The 27,731-nt window shown below is 41.8% G+C and overlaps 1 protein-coding gene across 4 annotated transcripts; it reads left to right on the forward strand.

The window, feature by feature from the left end:
• Positions 1 to 7,410: 7,410 nt before the first annotated feature.
• rell2 (RELT like 2) lies at positions 7,411 to 25,891 on the forward strand. Of its 4 annotated transcripts, XM_077235710.1 has the most exons (7): positions 7,475 to 7,563; positions 14,241 to 14,333; positions 14,514 to 14,720; positions 19,249 to 19,311; positions 19,411 to 19,474; positions 19,827 to 20,006; positions 24,313 to 25,891. In XM_077235710.1, exons 3-7 carry the CDS (start codon positions 14,528 to 14,530, stop codon positions 24,992 to 24,994), a joined length of 1,182 nt encoding a protein of 393 aa, XP_077091825.1. In that variant the 5' UTR covers positions 7,475 to 7,563; positions 14,241 to 14,333; positions 14,514 to 14,527; the 3' UTR covers positions 24,995 to 25,891. The 4 variants fall into 4 exon arrangements, with proteins under 4 accessions (XP_077091824.1, XP_077091825.1, XP_077091823.1 ...); XM_077235709.1 differs by lacking the exon at positions 14,241 to 14,333 and having other exon boundaries at positions 7,411 to 7,563; XM_077235708.1 differs by having other exon boundaries at positions 14,241 to 14,720.
• Positions 25,892 to 27,731: the final 1,840 nt, after the last annotated feature.

Here is a 27,731-nt window from a genome sequence, read left to right on the forward strand (position 1 = left end):
CGATTGCGTGGAGTAGTATTGTTGTAACTGAAAATAAAAGTAAATCTGTTTGTAATATGTTATAATATAATCTAATAATAGGTTAGGCCATGTAGTGGTATTTGTGGTATTTAGTGGAACTAAGAATAATACGGCATAATGTACAATAGGAAAGCAATATTGAAAAACTGCAGAGCAGCATGTAACAGCAGTTCCCTTTCGTAGTAACTACGAGTTACGTTGTGACGACGAATGGGGTTTTGCTCAGAAAGCCCATCAAGTTTGAGTATTACAAAACGAACCAATTGCAAAGAAATGCCATGGCTCTGTGGAATTTGCATAGCCCCACCTCGTGGGTATATAAGGAAGTACGCTGGCAACATGCAGATATGTTGTCGCTTTTGGAGCCAAGTGTATCACTTCACTCTACAAGCCATCCTGAGATCGACTTCATCTCCACTCTCTTCGAGACGAGCTTCTCTCCAGGTGTTGGTGTGACCTTGAGTTCCAGCGAGTGCACATACCCTGCTGATTTGTGCAGTGATCTGCCTGAGTGGTCTCCCTGGTCGCTTCAAGACTCTGCAGAGTTTTTTTTTCTCTCACAAAAGAGCTTGCGCGTGGCACGTCTTTTTAAAGATGTCTCGCTTGTGCACTTGGTTGTGGTCGGCAGGTTTCTGAGTTTGATGGGCATAATCGCTGCTTTGCGTATTTGGGCTTAGATCGCGCTAAGACAACGTTTGTGGATGCTTCACGTTCTCACTGCGGGAACATGACCATCGCAACACTTCGGTCGAGACTCAATGACCTCGTCAGAGGGAGAGTCCCCTCATCCACTATCCCCGATCTACTCCCTCCAAGAGAGGTGGTACTTCGGCTGGTGGCCAGGGTGACTGAGGGTGATGGTGTGGAATCAAGCGCCGACTATTCGTCTTCAGCCCACACCCCCCCTCCAGTGTTGCAACCCGTGAGCGTTCCGATGATGTTCCATGTGTCTTTCGGTGCTCCAAACGAGGAGACCATGTCGATTGCTGCATCACAAGGTGGGCAGGAGTCCTCGGGAGATGACGATTCGGCTTTGCTGCTGCCTTCGGGTGTGCCATCATTGTCCGAGTCAGAACCAGAGTTGACTGCCATGCTTTCCCGGGCAGCCGCGAGCATCGGGTTTGAGTGGAATTCTCCTCCCCATCCGGAGCGCTCGTGGCTGGACGATTGGTTTTTGGGTGCGGCCGCTGATCCTCATCAGCGTCCAACCCCTATGCCTTTCTTCCCGGATATGCATGAGGAGGTCATGAGGTCCTGGAAGACACCCTTGGCTTCCCGTGATTGTTCGGCGACCTTCTCCGCCTTTCCTCCCCTCGATGCGGCCGCTTCTAATGGGTACACTGGGGTTCCCCAGGTCAAACTTTTGTTGTGTTCCGAGCTGTGTCCGCAGAGTGCTTCCTCCCGTGGCGACCTAAAGCACCCCTCCAAAGCCTGTAGGTTTTCGTCTTCTCCGCGAGTGGGAGTTTAGGTCTACCAGGCCCAGATGTTCAGGGACATGCAAGAGGGCAGGACTGACCCAGGGTTCTTTGATTAGCTGCGTGCCGCCACTGACCTCGCTCTCCGGGAGATGAAAGTGACCGCACGCTCCCTGGCCACTAATGTGGTCCAGGAGAGACACCTTTGGCTCAACCTGGCCGATATGAGAGATGCCGAGTGAACCCGCTTCCTCGACACTCCCATATCCCAGGCTGGCCTCTTTGGCGGCGCGGTTGAGGACTTTGATCAACAGTTCTCAAACACCCAGAAGCAGACTGAGGCGATTAAACATATTCTGCCCCGATAGCCCGCTGCTGCCTCCACCCAGTTGTCGGCACAGATCCCTCAGTCTGCTCGCCGCCGAGAGCACACTCCTGCGGCTCCCACCCCTCCCAGTCATTCCGCCTCTGAGCACCACCGAGGGTACGTCTGTGGTTCACATGACCCCGCTGGCACAGTTCTTGGGAGCCTGGCCAGAGCTTCCCAACCTGACTCACTGGGTCGCGAGAACCATGCTATGTGATTCAGTTCACACGGTCTACTCCCCGCTTCAGAGGAGCCTGCCTCACTATGGTTGGTGGCAATGGCCTTGTCATGAGAGCGGAGGTCACCACCCTACTGGCAAAGGGTGCGATCGAGACTGTCCCTCCAGCCGAAATGAGGTCCAGCTTCAGCCCCTACTTCATTGTACCCAAGAAAAATGGTGGGTTACCACCAATCCTCGACCTGCGCATCTTGAACCGATCCCTTCACAGGCTTCCGTTCAAGATGTTCACGGCCAAACACATTTTCGAATGTGTGCGGCCACAGGATTGGTTTGCAGCGATCGACCTGAAGAACGCCTACTTGTCATATGTCTCCATTCTTCCTCGACACAGACCGTTCCTTCGGTTTGCTTTCGAGGGGCTGGCATACCAGTACCCGGTTCTCCCATTCGGACTAGCCCTGTCTCTTCGCGTCTTCACAAAGGTCGTCGAGGTAGCCCTTGTGCCGCTACGGCAACACGGGCTTCGCGTCCTGAACTATCTCGACGACTGGCTGATCCTAGCTCACTCTCGAGACAAGGTTTGCGAACACAGGGACCTAGTGGACCTAGCTCGTCTGGGCCTTCAGGTCAACTGGGGGAAGAGCAAACTTTGCCCCGTGCAGAGGATCTCTGTTCTCGGTATGGATATCGACTCGGTCGCCATGTCTGCAGCCTATGAGCGAGCGCGCGCAGTCACTACTGACTTGCCTGAGACAGTTGGGGGGCAAGAGTGCGGTTCCACTGAAGTTATTTCAGAGGCTCCTGGGGCATATGGCATCCGCAGCAGCAGCCGCAGCAACGCCACTCGGATTGCTTCATATGAGACTGCTTCAGCTCTGGCTTCGCGATCAAGTCCCGAGGTGGGCATGGCAACAAGGCACGCTCCGAGTACCAGTTACTCCGACCTGCCATCAGACCTTCACCCCGTGGACAGACCTCAGCTTTCTCAGCATTTTCCTTTGACGAAGTGTGCCTGGAATTCGGGCCGTCCTATTCTCACGTGATCCCAAGACCCCGGCCTGGATATGTGCCAAAGGTTCCCACCATTCCCTTTCGAGATCAGGTGGTGAACCTGCAAGCCCCTGGAGGAGACAGACCCAGCCTTGTCACTGCTCTGTCCAGTACGTGCCCTCCGTGCTTACGTAGACAGAACGCAGTGTTTCAGGACCTCAGACCAGCTCTTTGTCTGTTATGGTGGGAAGCTGAAGGGAAAGGCTCTCTCCAAGCAAAGGTTATCTCACTGGATACTCCAGCAAAGGTTGTCTTAAGCAAAGGTTGTCACAAAGGACACTGCACCCGGAGTGTGGCTTCTTCTTGGGCTCTAGCGCATGGCGCCTCGCTAACAGACATCACTACAGTTGCAGGCTGGGCGACACCCAACACATTCGCTGGATTCTACAATTTTCGAGTGGAGCCCGTGTCCACTCATGTCTACGCCCCCAGTGGCCGATAATAGGACCCGCTCGGTGTCATCGCTTGCTCGTCAGGGCACTGAAAGACAGACGAGAAGGTGGCGTGATTAGACTGGGAACCCCATTCGTCGTCACGATGTAACTCGTAGTGACTAAGAAAGGCAATGTCTCGGTTACTTATGTAACCCTCGTTCCCTGAGTCAAGTCACCATTTATATAGCGCTTTAACAATATAGATTGTTTCAAAGCAGTTTTACAATTATAATAGGAAATTAAAGTAATAGAGATTGTTTTGGCTTTACAGCAGCTCTAGAATAAAGTTATTGTCCAGCTAAAGTTAGTTGTGGTTGATTCATTTTCATTGCAAAGATCATTAGTTTCTAACAGAAAACCCTTAAATGCGGGCGCTCATTTGAAATATAGGTATACGTTTTGAAAAAGTTTATCATCTCTGCTTCAAAATCGCCAATCTGTGAAAACGCTGACAGCGGGCACATGCTTTTTACGTGCTCAGTCTATAGGTATGCACGTTTGAATATATATGTGCGCAGGCGTCTAGTCTTTCTTTACAAATTGACCTCACCACATTGCTTTTCTGGCTTTAAAAATTCATAATAGAGAATTTTTTGTCGCTTCCGCGTATCCATGTGAACTGGAATAACTGGAATTTGGGCTGTGCTACTAGAACATGACCATCCCAGTTATCCTTCACTCCGGCGCCGACACACCAGTAGTGAGGTGAGGACCTCTTCCCCTCCACTGCCCCGGTCTTTGAGATCTCAACCCAGAAATGCCCCCCAAACCCACCCCACCTTGCAAAATAGAACTGTGGTCATTGGAGACTCCATCATCCATCCTTATAGCTAAAGGTAAGGTGTGCAGTCCTTCCTTTCCTGGTGCTCGTGTTCTTTAGACGCTGCACAGGTACCCACAATCCTAAAGGAGAAACGAGATTATCAGAGCTGCCGTGCTGCACAAGGGGGTGAGCGACATGATTGAGACAGTATGCAGCACATCACCCACGACTAGCATCATTGTGTCTAGACTTCTTCTCATGTACCGACGAGGACATGAAAGGTTCAGTAGATTATATGCTTTAAGTGAATTGTTAATGTCCACCAGTACCACCTAGTCCACATTGTGTATGTCTCCCTCAGCTATCACACCTGATTCAACTCATGAGCTCATTAGTAGAGACTGCAAGACCTGAAATGGGTGTGTCTGATATAGGGAGAGATACAAAATGTGCAGGACTGTGATACTCCAGGACAGGTTTGAGAACCACTAGTGTAATGAACAAAAACTGCTCTGAATCTTTTCCGGGAACGACCATAGGCACTTTCTTGCTGATGGCCTGCACCCCAGAAGAATCTGAACAGATTTCCTCTCGGACAACAACAAGATGCTACGCACCATTTGACTAGTAAGTCACGCCTCAAATCACAGCCTTTGTTGTTCTACCCACTTAATTGATAGAAGTGTGTGTGTAGTTCATTCTATTGAGCCTGGCAATGTATGGAGCCCTGGGCACAGCAGATAGAAGACCAGGTGGACCAGCGAAACCAACAAGATAGCTTTTCCAACAGGACGATGGCTTTGGGCGGCATTGCCTCCTTGCCTTTCCTTTGCCTCTGTACAGATAAAATGTTGTCGGGATGATTCCGGTTCACGTGGCTACGAGAAAGCGATAAAAAATTCTGTATTATACATTTTTCAAGACTTGTACCTTGGAAACTATTTCATGGTTTGCGTTCTCGAGCCACCAGGCACTGTTTTGTGCAAACGAGCGGCCGGATCGCATTAAGGGTTTTCCATTAGGGTTAGGGTCAGTGTCATGTAAGCGGCCCCTAAGTTAACAACTTATGAACCTTGCGAGTCAGCAGCGAGGGTGGAGTCCTGACAGGGTCTCTGGGATGGACCTGGCAGTGGACTCAGACTTTGAGATTGAGGTGGCCTCCCGCTGAAGCTCCGGGACAATCATGTTGGCAGGTTCTAGCTCCATGGGTAGAGGCGGCTCTCACACGCAGGCTCAGGCGTCAGGGTCAGGTCCACGGTGGAAGATCTCTTGTGCATTCTGATCCTGTCTGGAGCGGGCAGACAGATGGCTGCTGGTGCTAATGGATGTCTTGGGGAGTCGGGAGTTAGTGATGCTGTCCTCCTAAGGCAGTATTTTTAAGTTTTCAGACGCAGCCGACGTGTGTTCGACTTGAAGCGGTGCTGCGCAGACTGATCGGTGTATGATATCAAAGTATACCGGGAGAGCGATTCGAAAGCATACAAAACCTTTGGTCTATAATCGCTCTTGCGGTACTTTGACGTCATGCTAACGGTTTGATGTCGGTTTGCGCGGCCGTCGCATCAGGTTGAACACACCTAGATTTTAGATGAGGCCATTCCATCACCATTAGATGAGGCGAATGATAGGCTTTATTAAATAACTATAGTGCTGCAAGCAAAGAGTAGCTATTCACTAGGGTGCATCAGGTATGCAACAATATAAAGTAATAACGATTAAGTAAATTAATAGGCTGTAGGCAAAATCAGTAGCCTGGCCACCAGGTTTTCTCATTTCGTCCGCTGCTCCCAATGTGAGGTGACCAGATTTCTGAAATGGAAACCGGGGATATTTCTTATTTGAGTGGTCAAAATACCACTGATATCTAATTTGTTATTATCTATTAATGAAAAACATTAATGTACATTTTTTTATGTTTTTTAAAATTGTTGTGGGTTCCCTATAATATTATTATTATCAATAATTATTATGATTTAGTTTGATTATTATGATTTTTGGTCTGGTTTAATACAATTCACTGCATCCGCCAAAAAAAAAAAAAAAAAAAACAACACAATGAAAACAGTTAATAGTAGGCTAACCTGTCATGTGGTTGAAGGAGAGAACCCAAACGCAGACGATATACAAACCCTCAAGGTTTATTACAGCACAGAACAGAAAACAAAACCCACAAGGGGGCAAAACAGGACTGGAGGAGACAAGATAAATTCTGACTTTATGATGACTAGACAGGAAACAAACAGCTACACAAACTCACAATTCTCATTCAACAGGATTCAGACAAAGTACTCACAGGACTGTCACAGAGATTAACACGCAATGATTGACAATGTAACAACACAGGACAGAAAACATGAGGGGATTAAATAGGGGGCAAACTAATCAAGAACACAGGTGAAAGCGATGACATAATTACAAGATGAGATAACAAGGGGGCGGGGTGGGGTGACAGGACAACACAAGCACACAGCCCAAACAAATGGCCATGTGCTCACACATAAAAACACGAGTCTGTCATGATCCTGCATCAAGACAAGAGAAGATCTGGAACGCGAAGGCAGAATCATGACATAACCATTGTAAATAGCAAGCAGTTCAAACAATATTAGGCCCTATAACAAAATTATGACTTAAAAAAACTACAAAATAAATATATGATAAATAAAACTATTTAACAAACATTTTAACATTTTATAATTGTATTTATTATTCCCAAGCTGTTTTACTGTATACAGAAATTACAACTTTTTAAACTTCAAATGTTTTGTTACGTTTGTTCTTGAAAATGACTCTTACTAACCTAAATTGAGCTTGTTATTTTGCATTTTAAGCTTATTTATATTGTTTAATAGATAGATAGATAGATAGATAGATAGATAGATAGATAGATAGATAGATAGATAGATAGATAGATAGATAGATAGATAGATAGATAGATAAAATAGTTAGCATAAGTAAATGAGGTTCAAAGCCGAGTTCAAAGCAGCATTTTTCAGCTTTCGACGCAGAAATTAACTTTTTTCTATAATAATAATAATAATAATAATAATAAATTATTTGTGTTCATCTGAAGAATTAAAGCTATATGGGACGGCATGAGGGCAAGAAAAGTATGAGAGAATTTCCCATTTTTGGGTGGAATGTAATGTAATAACCCCTTGCAAAAGTTAATGACCTGTTCCAAAGAGCTGAATTCACTATAGTGAGCATTTCACGTGTCGTCTTCCTTTAAATATGTAGCGGACTGCAGCTCGAGTCCAGCTGCTGTTGTTTCAGCGTCAGTGTCATGCTGGAGGCATCATAAGCGCATCCCTTGGCCGTCAAAAGCTTTGGTGAGTACCTGAGTATAATGTTCTTGTTTCGAAAATATCTCGATTTTAACGGTAGCAGTAGCTGTCATGTGGTCTCTGACTTTCTCAGTTTTGAAGGTTGTTAGGAAATAGGCCTAATAGTAGATATTTAGATTATTTATTTGACACATTGAATTCATGCGTTCAAGCATTGAATCTGTTCAAGTAATCAGGAAACAAATAAATCAAAAACGCCGCATTTATTTTATTAAGGTGTTTACCCGAGCGTGTGAGCATCAGTTCACAGGGGACCCGTACTTACGTCTAATAGATGAAGACAACGGAGTGTAACAAAACTAAACCTCCCGAGAATCTTGTCTGAACTATTTTTAACTTGGCACGCATCTTCGAAAATGCCCGTAGGCCAGCAAAAAAACCCCGAAAAACATGTTAACTATTATTAATAATAACATTAATCAAAATAATAATACACAGAATGGTTGTAACAATGACGCATTTAACAGTCTTTACTACTTGCAGTGAATCGAGCAACCCATTTGGTTTGATCCTCAAAATAACGATAGTTTCGCTATTTCTTGATAGTCTAAGTATCTGATATGTGGGATCATCATCTGCGCATCCATAGACAGCTTTGACAAAGAGCTCAAGACGAAAGACAAGTTACGCATTGTTTCCTTAAAGTATTACCTGAGTGCATTAATAATAAGCTATTCTCCTTTCGTCTTTTTTATTATATAACTTATACAGATGTACAGTTTAATAGATAGCCTAGTATTATAATAAATTGCATGAGAATGTTAATATGGACATTTATTGGCTGTACAAGTTTAATTCAGACTCTTCTCTTACATACAGTATTTGAATTTCCCATAGTGTTCACAAGTTCATTCAGTAGTAATCATAAAGTTGAACTCTTCATGTATGCAGGTCTATAGAGTGTCTCTCTAGTTTCATTTCCATGCATTTAGTGAATATACAAATGTTCTATTCTTGTTGTTGCATGGCATGCATATAAGTACGTTTTGCCATCAGTAGTTGAGCAGATGTCTTATGTTAAACAATATGTTTGATAAATTAGATTCATGTTGGCAGGATATGTACATATTTTGTTTACAACTGTTCTAAGTAAACCACTGTGAAAAGACTGGATGCATTGCATTTGAATACATTTGAATTACAGTTGGGTATAAGGCTTCATATATAGATCAGGTTTCAATGATGTGATGATGAAAATAACCCATGCTGTGTCATCAGTGTGTGTTTGGATGTGGAGGTCATGAGAATGCTGAGTCATACTGCAGAGTATAGCTCTCTCATGCTTAGCTTTCCTCTGTATTGAATACTGGCTACACTTTATAAGTTAAACCCATGTCATGATTAATTCAGCTATTTCCACAGAATGACTCTGAGCCAGACGAGATGGTTACTGGTATAACGTTATTTTTTATTTACCTAATATTAAAGTCATTAATAGAGGTTATGCACTGATATCACTTTCCCGCCAGAACATGCCCTCTTAGGACTGAGTGGCAACTTGGCTGGCGCTAGTAAGGAAAACTGCAAAAACTAGAGTAAAACAAATGATTATGTGCTTAAAGGGACATGTTCAAGCAAAACTGAAAATTCTGTCATTAATTACTCACCCTAATGTCGTTCCAAACCCATAAGAATTTCGTTTTCACGTTTTATGATAAGGCCAATTCCATGCAAAAGTCTGTACTGTACTGTACTGTATTACTGTGCTGTAAAAGAACATTGCCTTGAATCCACCACATATGAGGTGACCAACGATGCTAAAATTACATTTGCAACCAACCATATTTCATGGTTTCAAAAGAGGGATCAAAGACCCCCAATTTTTAAACTTTATTTTAACATTAAGCATTTTGCAGAAAGATGAAGGCATGTCTGAGAAATAAATATACTCATTTTGTCATAACAGCACTGCCTGTTGAATTTATAAGGGCTATAACTAAGAGGTCATGATGCTTCAGTGCTCGGTCACAGCCGTTTTAAAGATTAAGTTTATATAATATAACAAATATAAATACAAATAATTTGAAACTTTATATAAAAAGCTAAATTATGTTTATGCTCTTAGTATCGACAATTTATCTCACTACTTTGTTGTGAACAACCATAACAACTATTGCTGTGATCTGTTTTAGGCGTATCTCAAAACATCTCAACTTTCAAATTCCGTCGTTTTAATAACAAAATTTCAAACTATAGATGTCGCTCGTTAATGCGGCATGATAGATTGCTGTAGCGCCTCAGTGTTAGCGGCGAATCAAGCGCATGGACCGATCTTCTCTTCCTCTTTTCCAGTTACAGTTACAGTATCAGTTCACCTGACTGTGGAGGAAACCTGCGATTTGAGCTCTTATATGATTTTAGTATTTTAGCTAGCAGTTTTATTAGTAGGAAAATCAAGGTCTCTATTGAGACTTGAACTGCGCACATGCTTGTCAACTTGATAAATAATCCATAACCATTTGAAATAGAGCAATTTATAATAAAGTTGATTAATTGTGCAATCTTAACATACTGGCATCGCAGATTTCAATGTTTGGTGGTTTAAATGCTTGCTAGAGGTCTCTATAAAGTTTTAAAGCAGTCTTTTAGTGCCGCTTTCAGAGCGGTCACATCCGTAACTTAGAACTGTCTTCTCAAAATTTGAGAAGTTTTTACTGCAAATGGCAAGTCAAGTCCATAACGCTGGAATTGCCCATAAACCGGTTTAATTTAGGCTTTTATTCACATTTAAACATTTATTAGCGAACATAAACAGAAGCTCTACCGTAACTGCTTGACACACGAGAACAAACCTCATTGGTTCTTGAGAAAGCTCAAACTTGCTACATAACACAAGATTGAACCTCATTGGTTCTTGCTGAAGCTCAAACGTGCTGCGTAACACGAGAATGAACCTCACTGGTTCTTGCTGAAACTCAAACATGCTGCGTAACACGAGAATGAACCTCACTGGTTCTTGCTGAAGCTCAAACGTGCTGCGTAACACGAGAATGAACCTCACTGGTTCTTGCTGATACTCAAACATGCTGCGTAACACCAGAATGAACCTCACTGGTTCTTGCTGAAACTCAAACATGCTGTGCAACACGAGAATGAACCTCACTGGTTCTTGCACGTCAAGTTAATGAGCTTGAGCTTCCATTTACCACAACTGATGTGTCAGTTGATGAATGTTTAAATGTGAATAAAAGCCTAAATTTAATCTTTGCAATGGGGTTTAAGATGCAGGGAAGAAGGAGGCGGGAACCGGCGAACATTTAAACATTTTAATAATAAAATAAAACAAAATACAAATACAAAAGTATAAGCCAGCAGCCCCCCACCGACGACTGCTGGCCACACAAAACAGAAACAAAACACAACATAAAATCAGGCCTTTTCCTCTCTAGATGTTCACCGTTGTCGCTCCTCCTTTTATGCTTCCGCTCCTCCGTGAGAGATGCGAGACCGGTGCGTCTCACAGGTGACGTTCATTATCACTCACGCCACCAGCATTGCGCCGTTCTCTCTCGTCCCTCGGCCTCGTCCTGCTCGTCCACACAATCTGTTCATCATATAAAGTTATCCAGTCTCTTCGGAAAATTTGGACTTCACCGCTCAATTGATTTGGATTCGTTTTACAATCTCTTTATGAACTTTTTGAAGCATCAAAGTGGTAGTTGCGTAGCTGTCAATGTAGGGACATAAATCTCTCAGATTTCATCAAAAAGATCTTCATTTGTGTTCCGAAGATGAACGAAAGTCTTAAAAAATTGGAACGACTTGAGGGTGAGTGATCAAAGGGATAGTACACCCAAAAATGAAAACTAGCCCATGATTTACTCACCCTGATGCCATCCTAGGCGTATATGACATTCTTCTTTCAGACGATTACATTCGGAGTTATATTAATAAAATGACATGTTTCCTCGAAGCTTTAAAATGGAAGTGAATGGCTGGTGAAAATTTGAAGCCCAAAAAAGTGCATCCATCCATGATTAAAGTAACCCATATGGCTCCAGAGGGTTAATAACAGGCCTTCAGAAGTGAAGCCATGTGATTGTGTAAGGAAAATACCCATATTTAAAACGTAAACTATAATTACTGGCTTCTGAGTTCCAACAGACGGCCGTACGCATTGGTGGAAGACTAACCCCTGAGCCGACGCACAACGTAATGACGAACGTGGAAGCTCCGAGGAAAGAGCAAAACAAATTCGAAATTTTGAAGAGAAATGTCGGAGGATTTCTATATAATAGAAGAGGAGCTTTAGTTTGTTGCACAGCCCTATTTCAAATTAAATGTGTGCCACGGGTTACTCTTTTGGCGCAAGTCGACTTGCGTAGTGTGCGTATGGTCGTCTGGCGGAAGCTAGTTATTTTAGATTATAAAGTTATAAATATGGGTATTTTTCTTACAAAAACCCATGACTTCTCTTCAGAAGGCCTTTATTAACCCTCGGTGCCGTGTGGGGTATTTTTCATAATGGATGGATACACTTTTTTGGGCTTCAAATTTTCACCAGCCATTCACTCCCATTATAAAGCTTGGAAAGCCAACATTTTTTAAATATAACTCAGATTGTATTTAAAGGATTGACCCCCTTTGGGTGGTTAGTTCACCCAAAAACTAAAATTTCTGTCCTTAATTACTCACCCTCTTCGGAAGGCTTATTCATCTTCGGAACACAAATAAAAATATGTTTAATGAAATCCAAAAGGTTTCTTGAATCAGCCATAGGCAGCAACGACATTGCAACTTTCAAAGCTTAGAAAGGTTGGAAAGACATTTTTAAAATAGTCCATGTGACGACAGTGGTTCAACCTTAATGTTATGAAGTGACGAGAATACTTTTTATGCGCAAAAGTCAAACAAAGATAAGGACCTTATTGAACAACGTCTTCTGTTCTATGTCAGTCTCCTACGCTGATCACGTTGTAAACACAGTGCCATGCTTCCGGGTTCTACGCCAGAACGCCGAGCTCCTTATTGACCAACGATGTTCACGTGATCACCACGAGACTTGTGTGTGTGGTGCTGATGCAGGAGATGGCCAATAATGAGCCAGCATTCTGAAGTAGAACCCAGAAGCGCGAGACGCCCGTTCCGGCACTGCTGGCCCCTCCCAGGCTCCCTTAGCTACCGGTACCTCCCTGGCTTCTTGTATTGCCGGTGCCACAGGAGGCTTCCTGTCCTGCCTATCCCACCCCTGGCCACCCCCTTCTCCAGCCCCTCCCCTGTTGGACTTAATACAGTACGAGGACACTCCTTCCGGGAGTGAGTACTTCCGAGTACTGTCATGTTTTGAGTTTGTTTGTTCATGTTTTTGATCTGTTTTTCTGTTTTAATGTTGTTTGTAGTCAGTGTGTTCATGGTTGTGTTTCCTCTGAGTTATCCTTTTTATGGTTTTGATTCTTGGATTAAATATTTATTTTGAGTTTTTCCTTTGTCAAGCGCTGCATTACAGCCACCGAAAGTGACACCTGAATTCTGGCTTTTTCTGGAAATTACAGTATCTATTTGTTTCTATTTTCTGTAGCTTTCAGCAATCTGAAAAAGGATACCGCCAATTTCTTTTTCTTTTCTTTTTTTACCTATTTGGTTTAATTTTCCACTGTGGGGCTGATAACAGAGCCTTTTGGAATGCAATACAAATGCTTCAGTTGCGTTTTCTACCAGCATGGTTCAGCATGGTATCCATCCGTACTGAGAGAAGTGCTCTGGGGCAGAGAACGGTTTGTAATCGTGCCGTGTTGAACCAGGCACAAGTGGAAATATAAGTAGAACTGTTCCTTATGGTTCTTATAACCGCTTGGCCCGACGGTAGACAAGCAGCTGTAGATTCATGTTCACTAAAAGAACTTCAAACATTTTCATCAGCTCTCTGCTTGATTGTGATCTATGGTCGTGCGTTCCGTGGTCAAATATTTTTTATTAATGAGCACTAAACTGGTTAATTGACTATTTTGCCACATAGATGTGCCAGTTTCGTGTCTCTCATCATTCACTTACTCTTTTTGTTATAACAATGTTATTAACAATGTTATCTTATCTTTTGCAATGTAGCCATAATGGAGAAACATTATGGTTTGAAGCAGACACTTTTTAAGCAGCTTTAACCGTTTAAGCAGCTTTATTTGTTATGTTGATTAAATTTGAAACAATTATCAATGGGCGAACAAGGAATAACAATAGCCATTATTAAAGGAAATACACAATACGACAGAAGAATTTCTGTCAATGCTGGTGCAGTTTTACTGTTGCTCTACTTGTATGCTGCGGTGAAAAACAGGCCTGTTATTTGTAGACCCCAACACAATCTCATAGCTCTTCGTTGCGTTTTGGCGAATAGGTGGCTAATTCATATGAATTTTCTTATGGTTCCCTTACACCCCTACGACTGGTATGTTTACGGGTGGACTTTCATACTAGAATATTACAATGCAGGTAGATTTGGTGATACACTTGACAAACACATCACTTACAAACTGCAATTGGAATAAGCTGGAAACCCCAATATCAATCCAGTTGCCTCGTTTAAACTGTTGTTTTGGTGAATGGACATGTGAATGGGTGGAAAATATGCTGTACTCCAAAAGTTACTCCATTGGTTTTTATCGTCGTTCATGAATCATTTAAATTGACTTGAATGTTAAAACAACAGAATGAGAAATGTTTTGCAGACTGTTGAAGCTGCAACATATATCAGTTGCTGAGTGAAAACAGAGGGTGTGGGCCAAGCTCCTCTCACCACACGCCTGGATGGCAAGATAAAGGTACTCGCTTACAGGAAATATACCCTGATGGAGCTGAGTGGCTGATTATCTCTCTGAGCCAAGAGAGTCAGATGGTGTGACAAAGACAACTTTCTCAATGCTGGAGAGAAAATAGTTTTAGGTTGTGTGAGCATTACCTGCTGTGTAAATGTAACTGCCATCCTTTTGTCCAATTTGCAGCCAACTGCAGTGGGATGACAGACCAAGAGACACCCAATGTGGGTGATCCCCCTCCAACATACATAATCTTCCTCCTTGTCTTTTTCTTCTTCATCACTGGCCTTCTGGGTTTCTTAATCTGTCACTTGTTGAAGACGAAGGGCTACCGCTGTGAGCTGGAAGAGGATCAAGTAAATTGTGAAGACAAACTGGGGACAGACAAAGATGGCAAGTCATTTCAGCCTTTGTTTTACAACAATATGCATATGTTTTATACAAAATACGGTTACACTTTAAATTAGGGTCCAATTCTTACTATTAACTACGACTTTTAATCATAATATTAATAATGCCTTATTATATGTATATGTAATATGCTTGCTAACATGCAACTAGTTAATAGTGAGAATTGGACCCTAAACTAAAGTGTTACCCAAAATCCATACAGTTTAAAGATAATTTCTTGTCTTTTTATTTTCTGTATCTTTATCCCATGGAGGTCTTATTTATCTTCAAATTCCTGGCTTAATACCTAGCCATCCCTAAAACCCTCAACATCACTTTTTTATCTACTCGCATGGTCCAAAAATAAGCACTATTTTTTAATAGACGACCCACCCACACACACATACACACACACAAATTTCTGCCAACCATCGTGGGTAACTGCAATATTATAATAATAGACTTATTTAAAAATATTTCTGCCCTTGCAGTGCAAAGAGAGAGGCTCACTCTCTCAAGAAATGACACACAGTACATCGGCGACAATTTTTGACTTTAATAAAACAGGGTGGTGTAAAAAAGGTAGATGCTATTTATATAAATAGTGGTACATACGGTGTCCACAAGAATAAATAGAAGAACGTCTTGCACTAAATGTAGACTATATGAGAAATGGTGGGTAAAGTTAGTAAAAATGACCTTTGCCAACAGTGGTATTTGCACTGTTTAATTGCATTAAATAGACACTGCCATAAGACAAGAGATTGCAAGCAGAGTAGCAAGATTGCACATAATACTCACTTTATTTTTGTATTAAAGTGTAAAATTGACTATATAAGGATATAAATACTCTGCACTCAAAAAGCACATTTTGACACCGTAACTGTCACAGTTCTGTCACCCTTGTCTGGGTTTTCTCTTGGTTTAGTGACAGAACTGTGACACTCCCAGTTTGTCTTGTGTTTGTCTGGTCTGTTGTGAGCACATGGCTGTCATGTTATTTCCTTGTGCCATGTGCTCTCCTGTCTATTGTCTAACCCCGCCCATCTTGTTATTTTGTTATTGGTTAATTTCCCCCACCTGCCTGCCTTGTTACCTCTTTTGTTTGTTGCCCTATTTAATCTCCCTGTGTCTGCAGTCCTGTGCTGGTTCGTTGTGCAAAGTTACCTGTTTCTTGTGTACCTTCCCGTTTGTTTCAGTTCTTTGAAGTTTGTACCTTGCCTGTCTGTCATTGAATAAATTACTCTGGCACTGAATCCTTGTCTCTCGTCAACCCAACTCGTGACAGAACGAACTAGGCATAATGTGGATTCAGCAAAGCAAACTTTTTCCTTCAGGGAAGGAGAAAGGGATCTCCTTGTTCGAATATTTCGCCAGGTGCGCTCAGAGGAATGAGGAGACCATGGCAGCCGGCGGTCAGCCGAGAGGAGGTAAGCCCAGGACTGCGACTTGCAACCATGTTAAAACCCCTACTGATTCTCAGTGTTTTGAGGGAACCCGGTTGGCTAGGTTTTCTGGGACCCGCGGAGGTCGCAGAAGAGGAGGTGATAGAGGTGAGTCCCAGCATCACTCTCCACTACGGTCCCTCCTCGACTCTGAGTCCTTTTCACCGTTGGTTCCGCCCAGCATAAGGACTTCACCGCGGGTCTCATCCAGCATGAAGCCTTCGCCACTGGTTCCGCCCAGCACAAGGCTATCACCACGGGTCCTGTCCAGCACAAAGCCCTCGCCGCCGGTCCTGTCCAGCACAAAGCTCTCGCCGCTGGTTCCGCCCTGCACAAAGCCATCACCACGGGTCCCGTACAGCCCAGAGCCTTCGCCGCTGGTCGCGTCCAGCCCAGAGGCTTCGCCGCTGGTCCCGTCCAGCCCAGAGCCTTCGCCGCTGGTCCCTTCCAGCCCAGAGCCTTCACCGCTTGTCCCGTCCAGCCCAGAGCCTTCACCGCTGGTCCCGTCTAGCCCAGAGCCTTCGCCGCTGGTCTCGTCCAGCCCAGAGCCTTCACCGCTGGTCCCGTCCAGCCCAGAGCCTTCACCGCTGATCCCGTCCAGCCCAGAGCCTTCGCCGCTGGTCCCGTCCAGCCCAGAGCCCTCGCCGCTGGTCCCGTCCAGCCCAGCGCCTTCACCGCTGGTCCCGTCCGGCCCAGAGCCTTCAGCGCTGCTCCCGTCCAGCCCAGAGCCTTCGCCGCTGGTCCCGTCCAGCCCAGAGCCCTCACCGCTGGTCCCGTCCAGCCCAGCGCCCTCTCGCTCTCGGAGACGGAGGAGGAGAAGAGGGTCGTCAGCGATTCCACAGGGTTTGGAAGCCATCCCCAAATGCCTCGCCCTGCTGGCGCCACCCAGGTTCCTTGCTCTGCCGGCATCACCCAAGCGTTTCGCCCTGACGGCGTCACCCAAGCGTCTCGCCCTGCTGTCGCCGCCCAAGCTCCTGGCCCTGCCGGCGCCGCCCAAGCTCCTGGCCCTGCCAGCGTCGCCCAAGCTCCTTGTCCTGCCGGCACCACCCATTCCACCAATCAAGGCCAAATCTGTCCACGTCCCGTTGGCCCATCCAGAGACTGTTCACTTCACGTCTGCAGATCCAGAGACTCCTCCCGTCACGTCTGCCGATCCAGAGACTGTGCACTTCACGTCTGCCGATCCAGAGACTGTTTACATCACGTCTGCCGATCCAGAGACTGTTCATGTCATGCCTGCCGATCCAAAGGTGCCTGAGCCGGTGTCTGTTCCTGTGCCTGAGCTGGTGTCTGTTCCTGTGCCTGAGACGGTGTCTGTTCCTGTGCCTGAGCCGGTGTCTGTTCCTGTGCCTGAGCCGGTGTCTGTTCCTGAGCCGGTGTCTGTGCCTGTTCCTGAGCCGGGGTCTGTTCCTGTTCCTGTTCCGCCCGAGGGGTCTTCACCGCCGTGGCCGCCCGAGGGGTCTTCACCGCCGTGGCCGCCCGAGGAGTCTTCACCGCCATGGCCCCCCAAGGGCTCTTCACCACAGTGGCCGCCAGAGGGCTCTTCACCGCCGTGGCCGCCGAGGGGTCTTCACCGCCGTGGCCGCCCGAGGGGTCTTCAACGCCGTGGCCGCCCGAGGGGTCTTCACCGCCATGGTCGCCCGAGGGATTTTCACCGCCATGGCCGCCCGATGGACTGTCGTCTTCACCCTGGCCGTCTGCACAGTCTGCTTAGCCCTGGCTGTCCAAGGGATCATCTCAGTTCTGGCTGCCCTGGTGTCCTGCACAGCTTGCACTACCCTTGCTTACAGCCAGGAATCCAAACCCTCCCGTCCCTCCCTGGCTCCTCTCCCTCCCTCCCCTCTCTGTACTTGTGTTTTGATCTGCTTGTCTTGTTCTCTGTTGGTCTTGCACGTTGGATGTTCCTGTCTTGTTTTTGGTGTCCCTCCTTGGGAATGCCAGGTGGCGTCCCTTTGAGGGGGGGTAGTGTCACAGTACTGTCACCCTTGTCTGGGTTTTCTCTTGGTTTAGTGACAGAGCTGTGACACTCCCAGTTTGTCTTGTGTTTATCTGGTCTGTTGTGAGCACATGGCTGTCATGTTATTTCCTTGTGCCATGTGCTCTCCTGTCTATTGTCTAACCCCGCCCATCTTGTTATCTCGTTATTGGTTAATTTCCCCCACCTGCCTGCCTTTTTACCTCTTTTGTTTGTTGCCCTATTTAATCTCCCTGTGTCTGCAGTCCTGTGCTGGTTCGTTGTGCAAAGTTACGAGTTTCTTGTGTACCTTCCCGTTTGTTTCAGTTCTTTGGAGTTTGTACCTTGCCTGTCTGTCATTGAATAAATTACTCTGCAACTGAATCCTCGTCACTTGTCAACCCAACTCGTGACAGTAACAAGCTGTTCACCCGATGACAATGCAGTGCTGAAGTGCCAACTAGCCTCTCCCTATGGAGGATCCCTATACCACTCTACAGATAAAGCATTGTGGATTTTTTTGGTTCACGTACCTACCCGAAGTGATAAGATAAAATAAAATTCTGCATCAAAATTTATAGACAAGAAAAGTAGTTTGTTTAGGCATGGTTTGTAAGGAATTACAAACCTGCGCACATATATTCAAACAAACATAACTATAGAATCAACTCTTAATGCGCATGTGAACGCCATCAGCGTCTATCACAGGTTCGCGTTTAAAGCCTGTTTAGAGAGAACGGTGTCGTCTTAGCGGCCCCAAATTTAATAACAAACTATCATTTAGACGGAAGTGAATCAATCAAAACTAACTTTAGCTGGAAAAACCATTTTTCAAGAACCACTATAAAACTTAACCAATCTCTGTTACCTTAAATTATATGTTTATCTCTGTAAAGCTGCTTTGAAACAATCTACATTGTTAAAAGCGCTATATAAATGAGGATGACTTGACTTGACTTGACATTGACGATACAAAAAGTGATTAATACATGAAAATTCTTACAAATAGCCGCTTTAAACTGAACAAATACACAGTAAGATTTTGGTCAGTTCATCCAATTTGTAATGATATTATTTTCATTACCATAATTATGTGTATATGACATAAAATTAGAAAACTGTTTTTGTCCAGATGAATCAGAAGACAGTCAAGACACTGTGGAACAAATTCTGAAATGCATCATTGAAAATGAAGGTAATGACAATTCGTTCTGTTCTATTCTGCAGTATTTACTATTGTATTGGTCATGTATTTAAACAATTTTCACCACTTGTTTTGCTATTTTTGTCACAGCCAATATGGAGGCCTTCAAAGACATGTTTACCGGGCAAAATGTTTGTGAACATCACGATCCACGGTATAATCATTTCATTTGTGATTTTTGAATATTTATTTTGTTCTATAGTGTGGTAAATAGATAAACACCAGATATCAACTTTGTATAAATATGTTATTAGATATGATGTGAACTGTCTACATTGAAATTATTTAAGATCTTCAAGTTTGTTTTCAGATATTTTAGTTTGTAAAGAAACTAATTTCTTTTAGTACTCAGTTCAACATTGGCCCCACATACCTCACAATGATGCAGGACAAGTAAAGCAATGTTGATGTGTATTAGTTTACACACTGACCTCTGAACTAATCCAAATGTAATAGAGGAATAGTGGGCATATCTGTTTTACTAAAAAAAAATATTTTCTAACCAGGTTACATCAGAAATATGGTGCAAGTGGTCTTCCTATTCATCATCATACAGTTCATCTGGGTGGTGAAATCAGCTCTTGTGTCCACTGTATGCAAGAACGTATATTAAAAACACGACGCAAAAGCCGTGTGGCTAGAAGCAAAGCTCGGCCAGCGGAGCAGACTGTGTTTTCTGTGGGAAGGTGAGGATCTGTTATCTCTTCTTATATACCAGTCAAAAAGTTACAGTAATGGACACACTCATTCTTTATTACTGTTTCACATTTAGTATAATGTTAAAGTCTTAAAAACATGAAATACCACAAATGAAAGTATGACCATGAGCAAAAATGTGGAATTGAAACATTTGTATATTTGAGCTTCTTCAAAAATTAATATAGTCATGACTAGATTATAGAGGTGCATGGTTTGTAAATGTTTAAACACCATTACAGGAGTTCCCATGTATGCTGGACACAGGGAATAAAAAATGTAAATATTAGTTGGATGACAAAATAATAATTATATTTATAAAATAATAATAATAATGTATCTGCGATAAAGATCTTTAAAATATTTCATTTAAAATGCAGGTGCTGGTCATATAATTAGAATATCATCAAAAAGTTGATTTATTTCAGTAATTCCATTCAAAAAGTGAAATTTGGATATTATATTCATTCTTTACACACAGGCTGATATATTTCAAGTGTTCATTCCTTGTAATTTTGATGATTATAACTGACAACTAATGAAAACCCCCAAATCAGTATCTCAGAAAATTAGAATATTGTGAAAATGTTCAATATTGAAGACACCTGGTGCCACACTCTTATCAGCTAATTAACTCAAAACACCTGCAAAGGCCTTTAAATGGTCTCTCAGTCTAGTTCTGTAGGCTACACAATCATGGGGAAGACTGCTGACTTGTCAGCTGTCCAAAAGATGACCATTGACATCTTGCACAAGGAGGGCAAGACACAAAAGGTCATTGCTAAAGAGGCTGGCTGTTCACAGAGCTCTGTGTCCAAGCACATTAATATAGAGGTGAAGGGAAGGAAAAGATGTGGTAGAAAAAAGTGTACAAGCAATAGGGATAACTGCACCCTGGAGAGGATTGTGAAACAAAACCCATTCAAAAATGTGGGGGAGATTCACAAAGAGTGGACTGCATGTGGAGTCAGTGCTTCAAGAATCTCCACGCACAGATGTATGCAAGACATGGGTTTCAGCTGTCGCATTCCTTGTGTCAAGCTACTCTTGAACAAGACACAGCGTCAGAAGCGTCTCATCTGGGCTAAAGACAAAAATGACTAGACTGCTGCTGAGTGGTCCAAAGTTATGTTCTCTGATGAAAGTAAATTTTGCATTTCCTTTGGAAATCAAGGTCCCAGAGTCTGGAGGAAGAGGCACAGAATCCACGTTGCTTGAACTCCAGTGTAACGTTTCCACAGTCAGTGATGGTTTGGGGTGCCATGTCATCTGCTGGTGTTGGTCCACTGTGTTTTCTAAGGTCAAAGGTCAACGCAGCCATCTACCAGGAAGTTTTAGAGCACTTCATGCTTCCTGCTGCTGACCAACTTTATGGAGATGCAGATTTCATTTTCCAACAGAACTTGGCACCTGCACACAGTGCCAAAGCTACCAGTACCTGGTTTAAGGACCATGGTTTCCCTGTTCTTAATTGGCCAGCAAACTCGCCTGACCTTAACCCTATAGAAAATCTATGGGGTATTGTGAAGAGGAAGATGCGATACGCCAGACCCAACAATGCAGAAGAGCGGAAGGCCACTATCAGAGCAACCTGGGCTCTCATAACACCTGAGCAGTGCCACAGACTGATCGACTCCATTCCACGCCGTATTGGTGCAGTAATTCAGGCAAAAGGAGCCCCAACTAAGTATTGAGTGCTGTACATGCTCATACTTTTCATGTTCATACTTTTCAGTTGGCCAACATTTCTAAAAATCCTTTTTTTGTGTTCGTCTTAAGTAAAATTCTAATTTTCGGAGATACTGAATTTGGGATTTTCATTAGTTGTCAGTTTTAATCATCACAATTAAATGAAATAAACATTTGAAATATATCAGTCTGTGTGTAATGAATGCATATAATATCCAAGTTTCACTTTTTGAATGCAATTACTGAAATAAATCAACTTGTTGATGATATTCTAATTATATGACCAGCACCTGTACATGCACTCTTTGTAATAATATTTTATATGGTTTTGAAAAACTTTAAGGCTTAAGCTTAAGCATTATTGCTGTTGCAACTGAAAGCAACTTACACTGGCATATCTTAAAATATGTCAGTCCGAGTGTTTTGTCTCAAGATACACACCAGTAATGTTTTAAATGCACATTTATAAAAGCTACTTATATGTCCTAATTGAACTAAGGCCTAATCCTGGCTTAATCTATGTCCTTTCTGTGAAACCAGGCCGAAATATAATTTCAAATGGTTTATGTAAAATTAAAAAATTAAGGTCACACTTTAGTTAAGGGTCTAACTAACTATTACTGTAACTACGAATTTTGCTTTAATAAACTCCTAATTACTACTCATTAATGTTAAATTTAGGTATTGCAAAGGATTAAAGAATGTAGAATATGGCTATGCAGAATAAAGTATTAATATGTGCTTTATAAGTTCTAATAAACAGCCAATGTCCTAGTAATATTTATGCTAATAAGCAACTAGTTAATAGTGAGAATTTTCTTCTTTTCTCCATTCTACTTGATAGAGTTTGGGTTCCGTGCGACTGTTGGCTTTGGCTTGTTTAGATGGGATTTAAAAGACATTTAATATCCAGCAATATAATCAATTTGACTGTACTGACATCAGATGATAAAATTTGAATTGATTACAACTGAATAATGACACTATTGTCTCTCCTGTCGAGCTGCTTTAAAGGTATAGTTCACCCAAAAAATGAAAATTCTGTCAGTATTTACTCACTCTCATGTTGTTCCAACCCCGTAAGACCTTCGTTCAACAATCTTAAGTTTATCAAATGACGAGAAATAAATAAATAACGACTTTATTTCAACTATTCGTTTCCTTCTCTGTGGGCCTTGAGTCAGTTCACTAGTGATATAGCGCAGTTCTTCTGTTGTTGTACGTCACACACATCACACACATGACCGGCGTCGGCCAATACTGAGCCTACGTGTGACGTAGCTCTATGCAATCACACTAAGTTAACTGACTAGAGGCCCATTGAGAAGGAAATGAATAGTTGAAATAAAGTCGTTATTTTTGTTTGTTTTTGCGCACATAAAGTATTCTCATCGCTTGATAAAATTAAGATTGAGCCACTCTAGTCACTTGGACTACGATGTCTTTAATAACTTTTCGGGGCTGGCAAGTTTCAATCCCTTAAGAAGCCTATGGAGGAGTGATCCAGCTCTCAGATTTAATCAAAAATATCTTAAGTCATGTTCCGAAGATGAACGAAGGTCTTATGGGGTTGGAACAACATGAGGGTGAGTAAATACTGACAGAATTTTCAGTTTTGGGTGAACTAACCCTTTAAAGCTGAAATTAAAGTTATTTCATAGCTGATCAATTCTGCAACATTAACACTGTTTTTACTGTGAAGCTGCTTTGAATCTAAATTGTGTAAAGTACTATATAAATACATGACTTGACCCTAAAGTAATTTGATTTATTTTACATTAAATTTTGATGTATACATTTATAAATATAATTGATTTATACATAGGAGTCATACCTGACATTTACCACCTGAAGTTCTCCACCTTCTCATATACATTTATTTGATATTTTAAGAGACTTATTGACCTTGATAGAATATCATGAGAGCCAGCAGGGATTCTCTTAGTGAGGAAAAAAAATGTAAGCCCCATCTGTTGAAATCATGTTAAAACCAGACGCTACGCCACTGGGTTGTCTTTATGTTTTCTGTTTTGTGTTGATTGCACCATGTGACTGACTTTGATCATAAGCAGTTTTCTTTTTCTTTCTTTTTTCCCCCCTATTAATTAGCCTACTACTAATAAAGGATGGCTTAAATATATCATACCACTTAATAAGTTCTTCTTTTAAAAATGTTTGCTCTTTAATAAGACTTCTTCTTTGTATTATTATTATATTGGGGCTGGTCATTTCATACACTAAAACTAAATCAAAATTAACTTATTCAAGTCAGTGAATGTATGAATTGCATTTTAATGTATTTTCTTTATGAATATGAAAAAAAAATGTACGAGATAATGTTGATCCAGTTTTGTAAAGAAATTCAAAAACTTTTTGAAGCATTTAAGTGTCAAACTTCAGGTCAAAAGCATTTTAGGACAACTATAAACATAAATTGTCAAACTGTCCAGACTTTTGACTGTGTCGATTACGGTTTACACCATATGTATTATAGAATATTATCAATGAATGGAAGATAATAGTAGACTAAAATTAAGATTTGCGCTATTTGCAAAATGTACAGAATACAGCCAAGCTAATTTAACTAATACTTACCTTAATTCACAGATTTCGTGTCACCCACATGGAGAAGAGACACAGCCTGCAAGGTTCGATCAATCTTTCTGCCTCAAAGCCAGGAAACACGTCCAACGACACAACGCTCTCTGATAGCAGGACGGGATTTAAAGACGCCTCAAAAAAACCTCAGGAGGAATACAACATCCGTAATATGTTCACAGACACTGGAGCAACCAACGGCAAAGTGCTAAATGTAGGCAAACGGAAGAAGAGTGTCACATTGCTCGGCTTCTTTAAGGGTGCTGATCCTGTGGAGACCAAAGGGGGAGCAGATGTTTTTGAGGAGGACAAGGAGGGGTCAACCACTGCCGACCAGTTATCTGTCTCTCTAGGAGAAGGCTTGAGCTCAGTTGCACTGTCTCCCACTGATGAAACAGATTTAGATGAAAATGCAAATAAAGGTTCAGGTAGTAAATTAGAGGGGACCAGCCTAGAGAATGTGAATGTGACTTTAAATGTGAAATCTCATGACAAATTAAGTACAAACACAGCAGAGATAGTTTGTGATAGTGCTAATGACTGCTCTAGATTTTTGGTGGTACGAACTACGGAAGAAACTGTCATCGCACCTGTAGCCGCTGCGGACCATAGAGGAGATGATAAGACGAAACACACGGACATTAAGACTGGCCAAGTTAGTCAGGAGAGTATAGACAATCAGCAGATATGATTACAGCATCATAGCCCTACAAACATAACATTATACAATTATCTGATGGTTATACAGTTGTTTTTTTAAGAACGAGACTCATGAAAAACAACACTGCTTTTACCAAAAATACACCTTGTTCTCAATTAATTGAATATTAAATCTATAAATATGATGGGGTTAATCGAAAAGCAATGACTATTAAAATATATCGACAATTTGTAGTTTTTTTTCTCTGCATCTTTAGAAACCAGCTTAATTCATTGGGCAATCACAGCTCATATTAAAATAACATTGTACTCAATTGTGTTATAGGGGAATATTTTTACACAAACCATTTAAACTTGTGTCATGTGTCCTTGTATACAAGACTGCACAAAAGACTGGCAGTCATGCAGGTCATCCATGAATAGAAATGATTTATAGGACTATACGAACATTTCTAATTATTAAAGACAATTCACCACTCATCCAGATGGCTTCATCAGTTGTGGAATAGTGGGTTTTCCCAGACACTGAATGCTAAAATACATTTGATGTCATGGGCTGGGAATTGTGTGAATATGGCTGATGATAATACATGATTAGTAGTATAAAGTCCTGGGGTGTTCCAACTGACAGATGTAACAAAAGTGCTTTTTTCGAGCATTAATTGTGGTAAATAGGAGCTATTATGTAGGTTTTTGACATATATGTTGCTGGTAGACCGTTACATTCATCTCATGATATAAAAAAATGTGTCATGTTCATTCAGACTTTGTGCAGTAAAAAGTATAAATTGCTACAACTGTGCAGTTTACCCAATGTTTGACATTTTTCCTTGGTTTCCATTGAGCATCTTTTTTTTCTCCATGTCAGTTGTATGTTTTCCATGTATATTTTCGAGAAAATAAAATAAAATAAAATTGTTTCAGCCAGCTCTGTCACAGTGCTCAATGGTACAAATTTACTGACATTTGATGACCAAGAAATAATGCATCCGAATTTTAAATATTTTGCATACATGTCACAATAATTTCACAATAATTTTCACAATATTTTCAATATTATATGAATCAGCTGTAGGAACAAATCACTTAAATGAATGACTCAATTCACTCATTAAGACAGTCAGCGTGTCCGATATCACTTACTTTAGGCCTACAGTAAGTATTACATTTAGTTTAAATTTTGCTTTGTGACCGTTAAAAAAGTAAATTCTATAAATGAATGTTTAGTAATACATCTGTTGTCACAGTCATGTGACCTACGGCATCCGTTACGTTGCTTCACAGTCATTCACAAATCTTCTCTTGTGGCCTCATGGGATAGTAAAGTTTGTTCATCAGTTTTCCCGGACAGTAGTGGGTCATCCGTGTAGTTTTTGTCTACTGTTTGATGAATACTGTGAATTCAAAAATTCTAACTGAAATCTGCTCTGCACACAAACTGCTTTTCGCCGACTAAAGTAGTCATATTCGGACACTCGCAGTCACTTGCCAACACTTACGGCTGTTTTATTTCATATTTATATTATGTTTCTTTTTTATCATTTCATATTAAAATATTCAATTAAAAAATGCTGCTTAATTCATTCAATACATTCACCTAATTATTGAGGTTAAATGCATTAGTGCCACCGCTGTGCTACATTAAGGACATATACATTCATTTTTAAAGTGGATATCCAACTAACTAATGAAAATAATTCTTCCTGTGTACTTAAAAGGAGACATGGACCATTCCCTGAGACATTTTTAACATCTACTAGCTGCCAAATGGCAGTGCAAGGGCTAGACAAAAATAAGTTAGGGCTGTGCCACAATACTCAATATAGGATGTTGATAAATGGTATGAGGATTTTTGTACATTTATTAGAGGGGAAATAAACTCATGTAAAGATAGCATAGCTACTAAAAAATATTCTAAACGGGTTGTGAAACCTTTTTGGAATGTCCATCTTCAAAAGTTATGGAATGAGCGAACAATAGCAGAGAGAGGGTTTCTTAAGTGTAAAGTGCCTCAAAATAAACATGATCTGAGGGAAAATTATAAGCAGAAGCAGTCACTTTTTGGTAAATATCTAAGATTTTATAAAAGAAGGTTTAATAGGGGTCAAGCATTAAAATTAAAAATAAATTGGGTCCATATAGAAGACCATACCTATGGAAGTTGTTATGGAAAATGGTGCAGTGGAGCTGGACCACTGCACCACTGGACTGTGCAGTTTCCACAGTTAAAAAATGGGAACTGGATTTTTCAACCTTATATTCAGGGCCGACTAATATTGAAGATCTTTGCCTATAGTGTTCTTTCAGTTCAAGTAAAGGAAAATCTTGAATTAATTATGGGTGATAACAGCCGATCAAATATTTATTTGAATTTTGATATTACTTTGGAAGAAGTGAGCGTTGCTCTCAAAAAGCCAAGTTGAGGAAGGCTATAAAAGTGGAGGAAATTCCAAATGAGGTGTTAAAGTCCTTACATCTTAGGCATATGCTTCTTGGTTTATTTAAATTCTGTTTTGAATTATTGTTCCTTCTACATGGTATAAATCAATTATTAAACCTATTCCTAAATCAGTGAAAGATGACCCCCGCATACCTCTGAACTACAGAGGAATCAGTCTCCTAAGTACTGTTTATAAAATCTACTCTAGTATTTTAAATGCTAGATTAAGTAATTTTTTGGAAACAACAGAGCATCTAGTAGATGAACAAAATGGATTTCGAAAACACCGGGCATGTATTGATCTTATTTATATAATCTCAACAATTGT

Source organism: Siphateles boraxobius, unplaced genomic scaffold (genome assembly GCF_051911475.1).
Source record: "Siphateles boraxobius isolate OS27281-9 unplaced genomic scaffold, OSU_SipBor_1 2, whole genome shotgun sequence".
NCBI classification, from domain to species: domain Eukaryota; kingdom Metazoa; phylum Chordata; class Actinopteri; order Cypriniformes; family Leuciscidae; genus Siphateles; species Siphateles boraxobius.